We start from the raw sequence: 19204 nt of genomic DNA, 5'->3' as shown, positions 1-19204 counted from the left end.
TGTTATGAAGTAGTTGAATACCTGCCAAGGCCAGATGATGGCATTTGACAGGCAGAGGGTCAAAGTAAAACACCAATAATCCAGCAATGAATGGAATGAATTAAGATAACACAGGGGCGGACTGAGCAGTCGGGCATTCGGGCATTTACCGAGGGCTCAGATCATCAAGGGGCCCATGCTCCAAAAAATATATATATATAATAAAAAAATATTTATGTTTCCAGAAATTGGAGAGAAAGGCGAATTTAGAATGTATATTTAAACATCGTGTATTAATTGTTGATGGTTGAAAGCCGATTTTGATCACTTCTCGAAAAAGAAATGCAGCAGCCATTTATTGCTGTTAAACATATTGTTGTGGTTACCAAATTCGCAAACCACCATTCAGGTCCCTTAGGTGAGGTATCTCGGTAAGTATATGTGTAGTTAGGCCCAAACCCGTTGTCTAGTGGGAATACATGTCATTTATGCGTGCTGCGACTCTTCAGGATAGCCGTTTTTCTTTTACTGTCTTTATTTTGGACCAACCTCCATGATTACCACCACCAACCACAACATCAACCACCCACCGCGGCGCCGCCTCACGTCACACCTCGCAACCGTCGCATCGCCACCGTTCTTGCGCCGCTTGTGGGTACCGGTGTTGGACTCGTGCAGGGCGCGCGCCGAACAGCGTGTACAAAACCACGGATTTTCCACTTCAAAAACGGATCAAAAACGACACACGCCCACTTTTGTTCCGTCCAATCGGTGAGCGAGGGGCAATTTGGCCCCGCCCCCAGGGCGTTGGAGGGCGATCGATATATGCAAATTTATGGATCAAAAAGCATTCACGCCCACTTTTTCTCGGGCCAATGGGGAGCGAGGTGAAAGGTCGAAGGGAGGGGGTCAAAGATGAGAGAGCGAAGCCACGGGGCTGATATAAGCGACCGCGCTCGTCAGTCAAGTGGATAAGAGTTAAGACTTCGCGGGCGGTGGAGTTGGGAAGAAGAAGAAGTCGTGGTTGTTGGTCGTCGTCGTCGTGTGCGTTGGAGTCGGAACGGAGGGGATGGAGCTGTGGAGAGGCGGCGAGGGCAGACGAGGGGGTGCTCGCGTCGTGCAGGGAGCTGCACACCAGGGAGGCCGACGGCGCGACCTGGCCGAGGTGGAGACGCTCGTCGCGGGACTCGAGGCAGAGTGGAAATCCTCCTTTCCCCCGAGCATCAGCAACCCCCTCCTGTTTCCCCCCGCGCTGAGATAGTGCGACCAAGGGGGCCCCTTTCCCACCCCCTACCAGACACTGTCCGCGAGGCCCGCGGAGTTGAGGCACCATCGCCGCTCCGCGTCTCATCACCAGACGGGTAGGCCCGACCCGGTCTCGGCCTCAGGCCCGCCTCATCCTTGAGGGTTCTCTTTTCTTTTGTTTTGGGAATGTGTGTTGTCGGCGCCGTCTGTGAAGTAAAATTGCATAAGTGTTGCCGTGTGCTCGCGTAATCGGTATTAGATCTGCATTGTCGCATTTGCTTTTTGTGTAAAAATTGCATTGTGTTTCTCTTCTTTTCTATGTGCTTTTGGTGGAATTGAATATGTGTGCTTTCCGTTCGTCGCGAATAAATGTGCTTTGTGTTGAATTGTTTCCCGCTTCGCTTCGTCATTTCCTTCATTGAATCCTCATCTTGCTTCACGTAAAGGGTTGGTAGTGGGCTGAATACACCCGATAATTAATCGAACCGTCGAGGCCGACGATAACACCGCTCGGTTATCCCGATAGTACGGAACGGGTCGCTTAAGTGGCCCGTGTCCGAAGTCGACCTGCGGCGAGGTGCGATCGCCCGGTCTACCCTCCGTGTGGGTACTTAGGTAGGTCGAATTTGGCGAGCAACCCTATCCCACACGGGGGCTGATTGGCTCGATCGCGGTGAGACCGAAAGGTCCACCCGTGACTGGTTCCCGGCGTTAGTCCGAGAGGGTCACGACTGGATTGTCCGTCCGGTGGGCGACGTGCCGCGATTCGAGTTACGTGGCCGTCAGCACGCCGGCGGGCGCGAATCTGTAACAATATTTTACCTGCTTTAAACAACCAACATTTACCACTGTTAAAGCTACAGATTCAAGCTTTACAGAAAATGGTTATTAACTATAAAAGTGCATTAAAAAAAATCTGGGTTTGTATCTTTTTCCCAAAAAAATTACTCACAATCTTCACAAACATTTTTTGTTAACATTATAGAGAAATACCGCTGTTCAATAGACGAGGGTACAAAATGACTCGGTCGGTCCGAACGTCCCGTTATCTTTATTTGAGACCACTTCTTTTTCTGGGAAAAAATGTTCAGGTAAATCACAAGGGAGAAATAATAACACGTGGTGTTAACACGTGGTGAAATAATAACACGTGGTGAAATAATAACAGAAATAATAACACAAGGCAACACGTGGTGCACCAGTTTCTGGTTCGTAAATTACGGTGCATTTATTTTTAATTCACGGTCTCATTATTATTCTGCTTATTTATGCATAAATCTTTTAGCAAACATTTATTTCACACTAAGTCTCATTCAAAAATTTGATGAGGGGCCGAAAGACCCCTTTTGCCCAAGGTCCCAGAACACTGTCAGTCCACACCTGAAATAACATAATTCTCATGATGGTTGGAGTTGACATAAATTTATTTTGTAAGGAAGAAAATAATAACTGTAGCAGCCTTACGTTGAGGATGCAAGACATACTTGAAGTTCTGGTTTCGGGATAATTGGGAGGTCGGTGGAGGAAATTACAACCCACTCCATGGGAGTACCTCCTGTGCAGCTGCCCTTCGCAGGGAAGCTCACTGGATGATGGGACTGGGGCAAAGGCTTTGGGAACGCCACTCTTTGATGACAGGAGGAAAACCAAAGGGTAACCTTCCCGGGTCAGATTGCAATAGTGTATGTCGGGGTGGTGCTGAGGTGTCGTCTACCAGATGGCGTCTCCTTGGGTTAACCTGAGGCGGTCTCTTCAGGTGGGTGCCTGGAATGTCCGATCCCTAAGGGAGGATGATCACCTGTCTGTTATCTGAGCTCAAGTGTTTGAATGTCGGTATTGCAGCACTCTCTGAGATTTGGAGACCGGATAGTGGTGAGATAATGGCGGGTGGTTGCATCTACTATTGGTCTGGTCATTCTGATGGTTACCATGCCCAAGGAGTTGCTGTAGCTGTGTCCAATTAGCTGACTCCAATGATGATTGAGGTAACACCGGTCAATGAGCATATTATGAGATGAAGGATTCGTCACTCCTTTGGTGTTGTTTCTGTGATCTCTATATACGCTCTGACTGAGGGGAGTAATCTCACCATGAAGAATGTATTCTATGCCATGCTTGAGTCTGTGGTTGATCAGTACCCCAAGTGAGATACACTTCTGGTTTTGGGGGATTTCAATGCATCGACTGGAACTAAAAGGGATGGTTATGAGACATGTGTTGGTCTCCATGGGTCTGAAAATGTGAACCAGAATATGATGGTGTGTCAAAGGAGATTGACCATGTGCATGTTAATGGTCACTGAAGGATGATTCAGAGCTGCAGGGTCCACTGGAATGCTCAGGTCCTCAATACCAACCACAGGCTTGTGGCAGCAGCTCTGAAGTTGTAGCTTTAATCAGGGAGAATGGTACCATCCCAGCCTTGGCTGGATGTTGGCAAACTCAAGGATGAGAGGGTAGCTGAGGAGTTTGTGAACAGGCTGAGTGGGGATTTGGGGAGGTCTTGGTGCTTTGGAGAATCCTGAAAAGTTATAGAGTGCTTTCAAGACCACCATCCTTGATGTTGGCCAGTCGATGTCTTGGAACTCACCGGAGGGTGAAGAAGAATTTTGTCTCGCAAGAGACACTGGATATCATTGACCAGAGTCGCAGGACCAGGCTTAATGGCAGAGCTGAGCTGTTCAGGAAGTTGAGGCAGAAAACTGTACTTGTGCTGATTGTGGACAAGGAGGCCTATGTGCGAGGAATCTGTGAGGGGGTTGAGCATCACCTGTGGTCAAGTGATTTTCGTCCTGCTGACAGGGTAATTCGCACATTGCGTTCCTCCAAGCCCATACTTCAGTGTACCGCAGTTAGAGCGGAAGGTGGTGGGCTCTTGACAGAGGAGTGAGAAGTGAAGGTCTGCTGGGCCGGTTACTTTGAGCGGCTGTACCAGTCTGATCCACCAGCTGTTGAGTTGGATGTCAGGGGTGTTACTATCCCTCCAATCAACTGTGATCCAGCTTTGTTTGTGGAAACAGGCTGTGGTGAACTGGGTGAAATGAGGGTAAAGCTCTTTGGATCTGGGGCATCCACGCTGAACTTCTCAAAGCTGGTGGAAATGCTGTACTCATGCCATTACATGCAGTTCTGTGCTCTCCCGGGAGCTCAGGCATCATCCCAACTGCCTGGAAGAGGGGCCTTATTGTCACTCTTCTGAAAGGGAAGGGTGGTCGTCAGGAATGTAACAACTACCAAGGACTGATGCTGCTCTCAGTGCCGGGCAAGGTCGTTGCTTGGATAATTCTTGAAAGGGTTCACCACCATCTGCTTGAACACCAGCATCGTCAGGCTTTACACCAAAGAGGTCAACGGTTTACCGTATCCTTGCCCTTCGGGTCCTCACCGAAAGCAGATGAGAGTTTCGGCAGGGGCTGCTTGTGGCCTACGTTGATCTCTACAAAGCGAATCAGGATTTTTTTTTATTTTTTTTTTATTTTTTTTTTATTTTTTTTTTGTATACCTTGGTCGAGGCTCGAATGAGAGCTAACACACAACTCACAGCAAGGAGGCATGAGACAAGAGGGGTGGGAGTGGAAGGGACAAAACATTGGGGAACAGACACAGGTGAACTGTGGAAGGGAGAGGGATGGGGATGGGACGGGGAACATGGCGAGGAGAAGATGGACATTACAGGGACTTTCAGGAAGGAAAGCAGGAGAATTGAAGGAACTGGTCTTGGGTGGCTTATCGGGGGTAGAAAAGCTCGAGGATTTGGATGGGGGAAGATAAGAGGTGGTGGTGAACAGCTGTTTTGAAAGCCTGGAGGGAAGAATGGGAAAGAATAGAGTGAGGAAGTTTATTCCAAAGGCGGGAAAAAGAGGAATGAAAGAGTGAAGATGAGCAGTGATTCGTGATTTTGGTAGTTTTACCAGAAGGGGGTTGTTGGCGGACCTTGAGCGCCCTGTGGAAATGTGGTTGGGACAAATCGCAGAGAGAGCAGGGGGGGCAAGGCTGGAGAGGAGTCGGTAGAAGACAGAAAGACCACCGACCAACCTGCGGTGATTGAGTGAGAGGCCCAAAGACTCAGCTTCATTGCGGGAGATGCCAATGATCTTAAAAGCCCTGGTTTCGACAGCGTGAAGTCGAGAAAGGTGGGAGGCAGGAGCACCAGCCCAGAGGGGAGAGCAGTACTCCATCAGGCTACGGACAAAAGCTTTGTAAGTGGTCAGGAGCTCAAGAGGGCCGAGGAAGGACTTTGCACGACGGAGGATTCTCAGTCGGCGACTGGCTTTTGAGGCAAGGTTGGAAATGTGACTTTCCCAGGAAAGGTCATGGCAGATAGTGAGACCCAGAAGCTTGAAAGAAAAGACTTCTTCCAGAGGATTGTTGAGAAAGTGGATGGGGGGTTTTGTAAACGGTCCTTTCGAAGAGACATAGTGAGAGTGTGAGATTTGTGTGGATTGAAAGACATGTTCCACGTGTTGGACCAGTTTGTGATTTTATCCAGATCTGCAGTGAGCGAAGAAGCTGCTGCTTGCCGGTCTGAGGGATGACAGATGGTACGGCAGAGGGTGGAGTCATCGGCAAAGAGAAATAGAGGATTTTCCAGAGAGTCCGAGAGATCATTGATGAAAACCAGAAAAAGAACAGGGCCCAGAACGCTACCTTGAGGAACTCCAGCCTGCACAGGAAGAGGGGATGAAAGAACTCCATTTAGGGCCACACGTTGACTGCGACAGGAGAGGAAGTCTGCGAGCCATGAGTGGAGATGGCCTTGAATACCATGGGAAGAGAGTTTGGTGAGTAGGGCAGGGTGCCAGACTGTGTCAAAAGCACGTGATATGTCCAGGGATACGGCTCGGATTTCCTGTCTGGCATTGAGGACCTCCATCCATTGATGGGAGAGCAGTAGCAGCATATCCAGGGTAGAGTGACCTGGTCTGAAACCAAATTGATGATTGGAAATCAAGCCATTGGAGAAGAGGAAGGATTTCATGTCTGAAGCAATGATGGATTCCATAACCTTGCTGATGATTGGGAGAAGGCTGATTGGTCTGTAGTTACAGGGATCTGTTTTTGCACCTTTTTTATGCAGGGCAGTGATGTTAGCAGATTTCCAAGCAGATGGCAGATGACCTTGGGAAAATGAGAGGGGGAATAGAACAGAGAGAGGGTGAGCAAGAGCAGAAGAGCAGGCTTTGAGGACACGTGGGCTGATGCCGTCTGGACCGGTTGCAGAATCTGACTCGAGGTTTGAAAGCAAGCTCTCCACCTTGTCAGGAGAAAAGGATACAGAGTCCAGGGACAGTTGGGTGCGACTGGGTAAAGTGGGTAGAGATAGTGATGGGTTTGGGACACAAGATTTAGCTGCAAACACCGAGTTTAGACATTCAGCTTTATCACGTGTGGAATCAGCAGTGCGGCCATTTGAGGTAAGGGAGGGGATGGAGGGGGAACATACACCAGAAACAGATTTGATTAAACGCCACCAGGATTTTGAGGAGGGAGAGAGGTCTGAGAGTTCAGACTTGAGATGAGAAAGATGTTGTTTTCTGGCTCTCCTGAGGGTAGATACACACTTGTTCCGAGCTTTGTGGAAAGAACTGAGATTGCTCTCAGTTGGGTTTGCTTTCCATGAGGCAAAGGCAAGTTGTTTCAGGACAACTGCCTCGCCACAAGCTTCAGTAAACCAAGGGCGGGAGGAAGGGTAAGACAACTGAACACGAGAGGGGATAAATCTGTGCATGAGGGAGAGCAAGTTTCTTTGAAAGAATTCCCAGGATGAGTTGATGTTTGAGAAAGTAGTGATAGGAGACCAGTCTGTAAGTTTGATGGCTGCTCGGAGACCCTGCCAGTCGGCTTGAGTGAAATGCCAGACTCGACGGCGGTGAGGTGGTTCTCTGATGACAGCCAGAGAGATGTCCACTTTAACAAGGACGTGGTCAGAAGAACCAATTGGAGCGAAGGAAGAGCAGCAGATATTGTCAGGGAAATTTGTCAAAATCAGATCCAGAAGAGATGGAGTACCATTGGTTGAGATCCGGGTCGGGAAGTTGACCGATTGAGTCAGTCCCAATGAGTCACAGAAAGCTTTTGCTGACGTCCCATGGCAGGTGAGAGAGGTACCCACACCTAGCCAACTGGCGTGATGACAATTGAAGTCGCCACATAAGAGGAAGAGAGAGTTTGGATGAGAAGATAGAAGATGGTCCATGTTTTCGGAGAGTGAGGTGTAGATGGAGTCATCACTGTTCGGTGGACGGTACAGTACACATATAAACATGAGGTGGGAGTGGAGGGGAAGCCGAAGCCAGAGGTATTCCTGGGGGTGTGGGGGAGTGAGAGCAGTGCAGGGAGAGTGAGGAATAGAGTCTTTGATGAAGAGAGCAACACCTCCACCAGGACGAGGCTCAGGTCTGTCATACCGTAAGAGGGATTCAGTGAATCGGGATGCCCTCTGGAGGATTCCTGGTCTTCGTGGGGTGCCAACAAAACTGATCAATTTGATGTCTGAACTGTACTCTGGTACTGAGAGTGCTGTGAGATGTGCTGGTACCATCTCGGACTTATTTCCAGTTGTTACTGGAGTTTTTCAGGGGTGTGTACTGGCCCCCACACTTTTCAGCACTTGTATGGACTGGATTCTGTGGAGGATGTCAGACAGATCAAGCTGTGTTGCATCATTTGGGAATGTCAAGATCTCTCACCTTGATTTCGCAGATGATGCTGTCATCTTTGTGGAGACTCTGGATATCCTTTTCGGGGCCCTCGAGGTGCTGAATGAGGAGTCGGAGCCACTGGGATTATGGCTTTCCTGGGTCAACACTAATATCCATGCTTTCAATGACATCTTGGACGCTGCTGTCTTGTCTGCACCTGTTTGTGGTGAGGATGTTGAGGTCACGGAGATTCACTTATCTTGGCAATGATATTCACGTCTCTGCTGGCTGTGAGCCAGAGGTCAATAAACGTCTGGGTCTGGCCTGGGGAATGGACAGACAGAGGCCCCTGGAGTCCCGGCGGAAAGTGAACACAGTATCGCGCTGCTCTAGCGCATGCTCCCATACCTGACCTGACCTTGGAGGTGGGGATGGAGTGACTCAAACTTCCAACTTACATTCCAATTCCTGGTTGAAGCTCTGCTCACTGTAAAACCATGATGTCATCCAGCATGTCAAATGTTTTGTTAAAAGTCTACTTTAGACAGTGCTGAATGGAATCGATGCAGGAGTTGTGAATAAATTTTGATACGCAAGCAGAATAATGTATTTTTTAATTAAGAAAAAATTAAACTCAAACAAAGTAAATGGAAGTTTAAAAAAAGATAAAAAGAATAAAGCAAAATAAGAATAGTTGTCGCATAATTGTAAGACACTGCAAGTTATTTCTCCGGTTTGGTGATGATGCACGAAGCGGTAAGAGAGGAGATAGGAAACAAGACAGACAGAGAGACAGACACAACCCATTTACTTGAAGAATATTACTCATTTGTATTAAAATTCAACCAAGTGATCAGCAATAAACCCATCTCATTCCTTCTCTGTTGAACTGAAATGGAGATTACACCTTATCATCTTGTTCAGAGTACAGACTGTACCATTGGCCATTACAGAAGTTGTCCTCATGTCTGCTCAGTCGAACAACACTTACTGCAGTTCACTTCGATACCATTAATGGCGAAAAATTGCAAGTTTTTTTGACAAGGTAAATATGTCATAACCCTCACAAGGCAGTGAAAGCAATGGACACCTATTCTGGAATGTTGATGTAATCCCGATTAACAAAGCCTTTTTGTTTCAGTATTCCTGCAGTGTTATTTGGGAGAATAACTCAATGAATATACATGAAACCGAATGAACAGGAAGCCTGATGATGTCAGCTTTGCAACGATGAATGACTCGTGAATGCTGAACATGTGAATTATTTCCAAGGTCACTTATTGGTGGAGTTTTCACCACTCACTCTCGTAAATCATGCGAAAAACAAAAACAAAAGTTTTCTGACCTTGAATTGCATTTCTGCCAATACAACAAAATAAATTAATAACTCCTCGCAACTTCGGACTCCTTTCATGGTGGCAGATTACATATATTCTTACTTATGAATCACCATTTAATGGTCTGCACAGATCTCCAGTAACTTTCCTTGTTCCAAACTTGAAATCCAAAGTCTGCCAAGAGCTTTCGGACTATTGTTAAAACAGTCCCCAGAGAAATTCTCACAGAAAGCAACGAATTAAGACTGGCCTTTTAAAAGCATTTCTTGGTTGTATTGTTTTCATAAACCGTTCCCAGAAAATATTCAGCAACCATGAGACAGCAGAATCGGCCCCTGATGGAGGCAGCCTGATGATATCGGCTGGCATTCAAGTTGGCCGAATAACTTATCTTTTCATCTTTTTAAGTGGTGCCATGACTGGTATCAAGTTAAAAGGGAGGAGATTATTATACCTGTCGTCATCCCTCTGAACGAACAGCTTGGTTACAACCCCATCTATATAAATGACCAGACGACCCATGAACCCGTTAGGTTCTCATTATGATAGTTGTTGATAAAAAAATCATTTCAAAAAACAAAAATATATATTAAAAGATAGTTCCAGCGAACTATACCGCGGAGGTTGTTAGCATTGATCAAAAAATCCCGAAGAGGACTTGACTGAATCGGGAATTGATTTTTTTAAATAATTTTTTCGTTGCCCAATTTGAACAAAACTTGATATTGCGCATCAATGTGAAAAAAAAATGGAGAAAAGAAAGTCAAAGAAATTATTGTGTGTCATCTTATAAACACAATTTTATTTATTAATGAACACGGAAGTATCAGATCAAAATGGCGATGTTTATTTTATGCTTCAAAAGAAATCGTTTTTTGTCTATACTTAATGTTTGAGATTTTAAAATAAATCATTTTAAGAAAAAAAAAAAAGGACAGTTCCGGCGAACTATACCACCGAGGTTGTTTGCATTGATCAAATTCTCCGGAAAAGTACTTGACTGAATCGGGAATTTATGTATATATTTTTTTTCCTTGCCCGATTTTAACGAAATTTGATACTGCACACCACAGAAGAATGGTGTTTAAGGTGGCCCTAAAATGTTTGCGCTATTGTGAACAGTTTTGGCTGTATTTCGGGAACATACATACATACATACAAGATGAGAGTTTTAGTAATATATAGATAACACCAGTTGACCGCATGCACATGTTGTCAATGCTGCACTTCAGAGCCATCCAAAGAACTCAAATGGAATGGTATGCCCCACTTACAGACTTAAACCAATAAGCATGCTTGGGACATCCTTGGGAGGTACGTTTGTTGTTGCCAAGTCCACCCACAGTCTCTTGATCACCAAGAAGTGGCCTTGGCAAAGAATACCACAACATCTTGCAGCAGGAACTGGATCGTCTGATTGGGTCCATGACGAGATTTGTATCTGGGTCAATGGTGATCACACAATGTTATTAAAGCCATTTCTGGAACTGTAAAGAGTTGGTGATCGTTTGTAGATGAGCAACATCCCCAATTTACACAATCATTTGAGAAGGCCATGTTATTCTTGCACATCAACTCGTTTCGCTGTTTGAGTGATTATGAAGAGCAAAAAAAACAAAAAAACAAAAACATATAACTTTGGTTATTAGCTCACCTGGAATGTAGTTCCAGGGAGCTTATGGGATGGCGTCATCAGTCCGTCAGTCCACAAATACTTGCAACTTCTTCTCTGAAACTACACATACGATTTCGATGAAACTTTACCATAATGCCCATCACTGTGTATGTATGTACCAAAGTTTGTTCATGTCATTAAAAAAAGGGAAAAAAAAAATCAGGCCCCAAAAGAAGAAAAAAGAAAAATCAGGGTCTATGTGGGTCTACGTGGGTAACCCCAAAAATAGGTATTTGCTTTTTTTCTCCGAAGCTACACACCAAATCCGATGAAACTTGACCACAACCTTGATCACCCGAGATGTTCCAAAGTTTGTTCATGGCATTAAAATTTTTTTTTAATCCATAGGTATTTACTTTCTAGTCTGTTACATATTTTGTGGGTCATCCATGCCCACCAGTGGTTCCCTAGCTCTCTTATACAGCCGCTAACACAGGTGAGTGCCCAGGGGTATTACCCCCTATTTTATTATTATTATTTCGTATGCAGCCTGTGGGTGCTGGTTGCATCATTGCTGGGAGTGCAGCTGTGCTGCTGATGCAGTGCCTCCTGTTTCCAGTAAGCTGGGACTCATTTTCAAGCCTGGTGTTGGCTTAGAGGTTAGGGTGGCTGGCTTGGGATCTTAGCGTCCTGAGTTCAACCCCTGTTGGGTGCTGAATTAACACCAGGTGGGGTTGACTCAGCCTGTCATCCTTCCGAGGTTGGCGAAATGAGTACCAGTGTACTGCTAGAGGGGCACATCAGTGGCACAGCTGTGCTTCCAAGAAATGATAGCTACCCAGCAGCCAAGCTGCCATAAGCAAAAATAGAACAGGTTCTCATTTTGCCAACCTCAGAAGGATGACAAGCTGAATCAACCCACCTGGTGTTGTTTAACGGCATGACAGGGGCTCAACCTCAAGATTCACACCACATCTTTCATTCAACCGCCTAGTTGGACTGCACGACATAGCATTAGTGACTTCTGTTACTTTCCATTTTGTTTTTCAGGCCCAAGTTAATTTGGTTGTGTGATGAGGCAATATTGGCCAAACAAAAAGAAAAAGAAAACAAAAAAGAAAAGGACCTACCTCAGCAGCGAGGAAGATAAATCAAAAGTTCTTCCTGGAACCCATTTCAGGATACAAAAACGCATGTACATTTTGAGTTGTGCTGACCACCAATCTCATTTAAAATCTGAACTATCTTCTTCAAAGCCAGCATTATGAGAGAAGAAAGTAGCAGGTGGCTCACCAGGAAGCAGATTTCTAAGGTTACAGTGAACAAATTCAGCTTGCATGGCTTTTGCATCCCTACATGATCCGCACACAGCATTAAGAAACTAAGGCATCTCCAATGTCAATTAAATTAGTGCGCAGCCGTTGCCCATTCCCAGTAGTATTCCTCTGGGAATGTGGTGCTGTCCCTATCTGTAAAAGAAACCACCTCTGTGAGAGGTATGAGATGAAGGAGACAAAGAGGGTAGGAGGAGGTGGGGTGGCAGGAAGAGAGCAGCAGTAATTTATGCCAATCTGCGAATGAAATTTAAAATTCAAATTCACATTAAAGCCATCGGAATTATCTCCCCAGCTTTAATTATTCTCGACAGAATAAACCGGGCCCTCCAATTAATGCAATTTAAATACCGCAGCACAAATGAAGGCTGCGATCCTTTTGAGATGCAAAATGGGGCTCGCTCATCATGCATCCAGTGGGGTCATCCTATTGGGAGGCAAGGTTGTGGGCACCAGATCCAGGATGAACCAATAACTATTTGCAGACAGGCTTGAAGCCCTTTGTGGTCCATCACACACTAGATTGGAAATGTTGGGTCAATGGTCCGTGGCGTTGCAAAAGAAAAAAAAAAGGTGAAAAAAACCTGCATGTACACATGACCACACAAAATGTGATAGCATCTTTGGCTAAATAAAAGTGGCTTCACATTGGAGATTATTAACATAAAAATGTTGAGTTAAACATTGGATTATGGACATATTAGGCATAGCTTCGGATGAAAGCGGTTGAGGCTCACATCTGAGTTACTCAGACTTATTGAATGATCACATCTGACTATGCACTGGCATTCTTGTACTGTGCATGCAGGATATTGCATCATGGAATAATTTGCTCTGAATGGTCATGAAATCCAATATAATATACTTGCAGGTGCATGATGATGCCAAATACCTAATAGTATCTTTGAAAGAGATGTTGTTGTTCCATAATCAAGATAATAATTCTGTCACTAAAAAAATCACTCATATCCTTTCATATCAAGCTTCAGATGTGATGTGCTGTTTTCCATGTGTATTTTCTACATAGAAAAGAAGCAACACTGGAAAAACAAATTAACCATGATCGTGGTTGATGTTATCTTAACAATACACTAAAAGAAAGCATGAGGCCATCCTGAGGCATGCCAGGAAAAACTATTTTGCAAACCTTAAAGCTGAACTCTCCAATCAGTCTCTTTCCTCCAAGTCATGATGGAATCTTATCAAGTCCATCTCTTGTGGATGCTCACCCTCCATCCCATTCCTCACCTCAAACTGTGTTGCTGTAGACTCTGCTCGAGATAATTCAAAATGTTAAAAATCTGTTTGCCTTTATAGCTCGTGTACCCAACCAATCCTGCTCTCTTGCCATTTCCCCCTTACGTACCCACTGTCTCTTGGACTCTGTCTTTCTCACCCAAGAAAGTAGAGAAGGTTTTCTCTGGCCTTGGCCCTGCTTTGGTGATGGTCCCAGATACCATCTGTGTGGATGTTCTCCAATCCTGCTCTGCCGTTCTTGCTTCCCCTTTTTATTGTATACAACGTCGAGGCTCATATGAGAGCTTAGAGCTTTGTCTGTCCAATTCAATCTGTCTTCCTTTGGCAACCTCCCATTGGCCTGCAAGCCAGCAAACATCACTTCCATTTACAAAAATGGTTCAAAAACAAATCCTATTAACTACAGACCAGTGAGCTAATTTAATGAAAAGCAAAATCATGGAATCCATCATTGTTGCTGCAGTAGTCTTCCTTTTCAAACAGCCTGATCTTTTACCCATCAGTTTGGATTCTGTCACAGTCAATCAAAACTGGAAATGCTGCTGTTCATCTTTCAGCAATGATTGGGGGTCCTAAATCCCAGCCAAGAGGTCAAGACAGTTTCCTTTGACATATCTCTGGCATTCGACACTGTCTGGCATCCTGCTTTGCTTGCCAAGCTCCCTACCTGTGGCATTCAAGGCCACCTTCATTACTGGATTTCTGACTTCCTCAACTTATGCAGTCAAGAAGTTGCTGTCAATAGAAATTTCAACTCCTCTCCAAGTGAAGGCTCGAGTTCTCCAAGGAAGTGTTTTGGACCCAATCTTTCTCCTCATCTCGAAAAATGACTTCTGCGGTGCTCTTCAAAATCCTCTCTTCCATTTAGCAAATTACTCCACATTGTTTCATACAGTACTCCATCCTCCTGCGAGGCAGACAGCAGCTGCATCACTCTTTGCTGATGTGAAACTAATTAGATGCTGGTCTGGTAAATGGAACATGTCCTCCTGGGAAAATCACACTGTTTCACTGTGTCGCTCTGGAAGGATCGTCAAACTAATCCACCTGTCTATTTCCATGGTCAGCCACTAGAGGGTCAGTCTCTTAATCTTATAGGCCGCACCATCAGCAATGACCTTTCCTGGGCCAACCACATAGCAAAGCTGGCCTCCAAACTGGGCATTCTCCATCAATCCGAAAGAGTTCTACTCTCCCCAACGGGCTGGTGCCCGAGTATCACATCTGTCTCTCCTGGATTCTGTGGAATCTAAAGCTTTAATCATCATTGGAATCTCCCATGAGGTCTAAGCAAAGGTCTGTTGCTTTCACACCGCAGACAGATCACTGATCTCTCCATTTTATATGGCCTCTTCTCCGATATTGCTACCTCTGCTCTATGTCCTCAAACCATCAACAGCAACTCCAAGGTGCATGTGTTCTTCCACTAAACATCTCCTGGTTAAACTTACAAAATGCAGGCTGACTACACATCCCAACTCCTTAGTTCTTCGCCTCTCTCATCGAAGGAACCACCTTACAGGAACCCTTCATTACCACCCTCCCTGCTGGGGCTTCCAACAGGCAGTAGACCACTATCACATGTCATTGCCCATCCTGACCCACAATGTTTATTACCCCTATTAACCCTTCTGAAATAAACTCCAATGCTGATTTAATTTCTTCCTCGACTCCTCCTTTTATATCTTTATATCTCTCGTTTGTTTCTTCCTTTCTTTCTTTCCTTGCTGGTTGGACCTGTCTTCCATGAGTTTCATTTGTGGAAGAGGAGCAGGGAGGGGGGGGGGTAGGGGGGATAGTTATTACATAAATAAAAAATAAACTCAAGTTGAATGGGCCAAGTTATGGAAGTCAAGAATGGAAAATTAAATTACGAAATCCATTTTGTTCATAAAGTGCACAAATTTGATGGTTATTTATCTGGTGAACTTGCTGTGAGATAATGTGAAGCGAATGCAGATTATCGAGTCAATTATTTTATGCAGACATATTTTGTGTCAAGTACCAGTTTCCAATTCATATCTGATGACAATGGTTTGGGGAAACTCCCTGATTGAAGGACAGCTAATGATTCTTCAACATCACCTCATTAGTCCCTTTTCTTTGTCCTTTAAAACAATACCAACCTCCCAATGTGAACATTTTAAAGTAGTGTAATGTTTTTGACACAGTCAATGTCATGCTTCAGATAAAGGCTGTCATTAATGCTGTTTAGTTATTTTCACTCAACTTGTGGAAAGGACCAAAAAAAAAAAATGATGATAAAGGTGGTTATAAGGTTATACACCAGCTGATATAGGGATTTGTAAGAAACACTTAAAAAAGCAAAAAAGATCAACCGTGACCTGAAAGGGCAGTGTGTAACAGCAGCTAAAATAATTGGTCTTCAAGTTAATCAGGATAATAACACTCCTTCTGTCTTCATAATTCATACCCAAACAACTCTAATCCTTCTTTTATCCTTAACCCAATCCCATTCCATTCAAACATGACAAAACCGACCAAACTTGAACACAATCTCTCCACATGCACCACATATATATAAAAAAAATATATATATTAAAAAAAAAAATATATATATATATATATATATATATATATATAAAAAAATATATATATATATATAAAAATATAAATATATATGTATATATATATATATATATATATATATATATATATATTAAAAAAAAAATTCTATATATATATTCTTCCTTTGATAAAATAGGCAAGAACACATTTGTTATTTCTGCCAATTACAGATGAGAGACATGATTGGTTTGTATATATATATATATATATATATATATATATATATATATATATATATATATATATATATATGTATGTATATATATACTAGCTGGAGTACCCGGCGTTGCCCGGGGAAAAAAATAGGAATAAGAAAGGGGTAAACTGTGGTGCTTAATATATATCACATTTATATATCACATTTCATTTGGACACATTTCACATTTCTTTGTCGTTGTCAGTGTTCGTCATCAGTGCTCCAGTGCCTCGGGTAGACCACATTGTGTGTCTGACTGTTTGGTGCCAGGATGCTGAGCTTCACTGCGCTGCTGGTCCAACAGGCAGCCACATACAGCTGGCCATGGGAGAAGCACGGGGCAGAGAGGTCAACACCGATTGCCTTGTACGTCTGACCTTGAGCCTTGTTGATCGTCATCGCAAAGCATGGCTTGCAGGGAAACTGGAGTCGGCGAAACTGGAAGGGCAGCTCGGAGTCGGAAGGAATGAGCGGGATCCTCAGCAGAAGGACGACTTCTCCTTTGTTTGGTCCACAGGAGATGTTGGCCTCAATGGCATTGGCATGCAGGTGGGTTATGATCCAGCGAGTGCCATTGGTGGTCTTGGGTGGCTCCATGTTTCGCAGGATCATGATCGGCATACCGAGTTTCAGCTTGAAGAGGTGTGGTGGAATTCCTGACAGCTCAAGAGAATTGAGCAGCTCAACAGGGTAAGTGACGGCCTCCATGTCGCAGATGGCACAGTCCACAGACTTGTAGATCCTCTCATCGCCGGGGAACTCTCCCATGGGCCAGTTGTTGAGCTGGTTGACATTGGTGTTCAGCGGAGAGAGAATTGCATGCTTAGCCAGCCACTCAGACCTGACTACATTTGTGGTCAAGCAAGGGAAGACTTCAGTCTTGAGCTCCTCCAGTGTGGAGATGACCTTGCCCAGTCAAGGAGGAATAGCGATTGTGTCTGGTTCGGCCGCAAATGGGATATATTCATTGCCAATTTCCAGGAGCAGCTTGGAGAAGTTTGTGGCCCTTTCATCGCCATACAGGTGAGCTCGCATGTTTGTGGTCAGGTGCTTGACAGTCACATGGTGCCAAAGGTGGGACGTCTTCAGGCTGATGTTGATAATGTTGGATCTGTTGCCTCTCTTAACCACTAGAAGGATCTGCCAGAAGTCTCCGCAGAGCTGTGTGGGGATGCCTCCCATGGGTTGCTGGACTCCTGTGATGTCCTGCAGTGTGGGGTCTACAGCTTTGTAGGCAGACTTGTGAGTCATCGGGGCCTCATCCACAATGATGGCAGCAGCATCCTTGATGACCTTGGCCAATGCTGTTCTATGCTTGATGTTACATGTTGGTTTCAAACACTGCCTGATCGGTCCCCTTGGTGACAAACTTTGTGATATACGTGATGCTGTTGATGCTGCAGCAGATCTCAACGTTGATGTGGCAATTTAATTGGTGGATGAAGAACGGGTTGTAGGGTACCACCCACTGGTTGGTGACTACCTACCACCCGTTTTCTCTGCTGGCGCATCTTTATCTCACTGGTGTGACCACCATCTTCTGGCTTGAGACGGCGATACTTGGGGTAGCTGTCATTTCCTTTCTCAGTGCTCTGCATGAATGGCTTTGAGAAATCCTTTGAGCACTTGCGGTCCTTCATGCAAGGGCTGTTCTGGTTGAGGTTTCCGCATGTACCGTGAATCATGTGTGCCATGACGATCTTGTGTAGCAATGGATCTTGCTCCTTGTCAGGAATCTCAGCACTGATAACCAGGTCAATGTCTTCTTACTTGACCTTGTCCTCTGGAGCGACCCACAGGAAGATGTGGGCATGAGGAAGACCACACTTCTGGTACTCAATGGTGTACAGGAAGGCTCTCATCTTCCCAAAAGCTCTCTTCTTTAGGAGCTCCATGAGCTTCTTGTTCTTTTGGCGAAAGACACAGGCAATGACGTCTGGGCGATCGTGAGGCTCTTGTCCTGGCAGGAGGTTTTCCTGGACCTCGGTCCATTTGGGATTTGTGGTCATCGTGATGAAGAAGTCAGGCCTTCTCATGTGATGCACATTGGCCATGTCATTACTCTGTTTTCTCATGCATCCACCTCGACCCACCGGTGTATGTTGCTGGAAGGACCACCCTTTGTCCAACATTGCGAGGGTCACCATCGCTGGCCATGAGGCTGTCACGGAGGTTGTCGTAGTTATCAGCAAGCAAGTTCTTTTGCTCCCGGCAGATAAAGCCCAATCGCTCTCTCTCTCTCAATCTTGCAGTGGACATCGATCAGAAACTGCTGAAAGAGTCGTCACATCTGCAGTATGTGGTTGCCCTCTCTCACCATGATGTGGTAGCTGTAGTACTGCAGCTGTGTGAGTTTTTGTCCATCCTGTCCAGTAGCAGTCCTGACCACCAGATGGATGCTGTAGCCATCTGTTCCATATGGGAACAGTATGGGATACTGGAGTGCATCATAAGATGCATGCAGCTCACTGATCCTTTTAAGTGCCCCATCGCGAAGTCTGAGGCCAATGTCTCTGGGTTCTGTTGGCTCATTGTCATCTGGGTTGTCCATCATTGTCCATGAGGATGGCGGCTTCTGGTGCAGACTGGGCATTTTAGCGGCGTGTGTGCTCTCCTGGTGGTTGCCTCCTTCTGCAAGTTCATCTCTTGCAGTCTTGAGCTCACGGACAAGATTGTTATTTTTGTGAAACCACTTTGTGAGCATCTCAAGGGTGTGTGGTTTGAGGCTGCTGTGGTTCATGGCAGCCAGCTCCTTGGTGTGCGAGTCCAGGAAGTAGACCTGTAGGAACTTTGGCTGGCCGTCTTCAGGCGGGAGCAAGCTGCCAATCCGGTGGAACACTGTACCTTGGATGCAGAAGCTTGGGTTTCAGCCCTGGACTTCAGCTTCCTTGTGCCCGAAGCTCGTCATCGCAAAGCTGCCATTATATGTCCAAATGTTGTCAAGGAAGTGCTTGCTGAGGGGACCTTCGCCTGAGAGAAATTCCTTCAGCAAGGGAGGAGGGGCAGGAGAGG

The 19204-nt window shown here is 45.3% G+C and overlaps 1 protein-coding gene across 16 annotated transcripts in view; it reads right to left on the bottom strand.

Moving 5' to 3' along the window:
* Positions 1–19204, bottom strand: part of LOC147030564 (uncharacterized) — a 593272-nt gene that overhangs the window by 43060 nt on the left and 531008 nt on the right. The window contains exon 1 of one of the 16 annotated variants that reach the window (XM_085874769.1): positions 10856–11525. The exons of the other annotated variants lie outside the window; for them this stretch is intronic. Coding sequence (XP_085730895.1) covers positions 10856–10894 — 39 coding nt within the window. The 5' untranslated portion in view covers positions 10895–11525. Of the gene's footprint in view, positions 1–10855; positions 11526–19204 lie in introns of those variants that run through there. 16 annotated transcript variants of the gene reach the window in all.

The sequence above is a fragment of the Eptatretus burgeri genome, chromosome 3, assembly GCF_056783735.1.
Source record: "Eptatretus burgeri isolate ZD-2024b chromosome 3, Ebu_testis_v1, whole genome shotgun sequence".
NCBI classification, from domain to species: domain Eukaryota; kingdom Metazoa; phylum Chordata; class Myxini; order Myxiniformes; family Myxinidae; genus Eptatretus; species Eptatretus burgeri.
The sequence above is the reverse complement of the archived record's forward strand: the minus strand, read 5'-3'. Positions and strand labels throughout refer to the sequence as shown.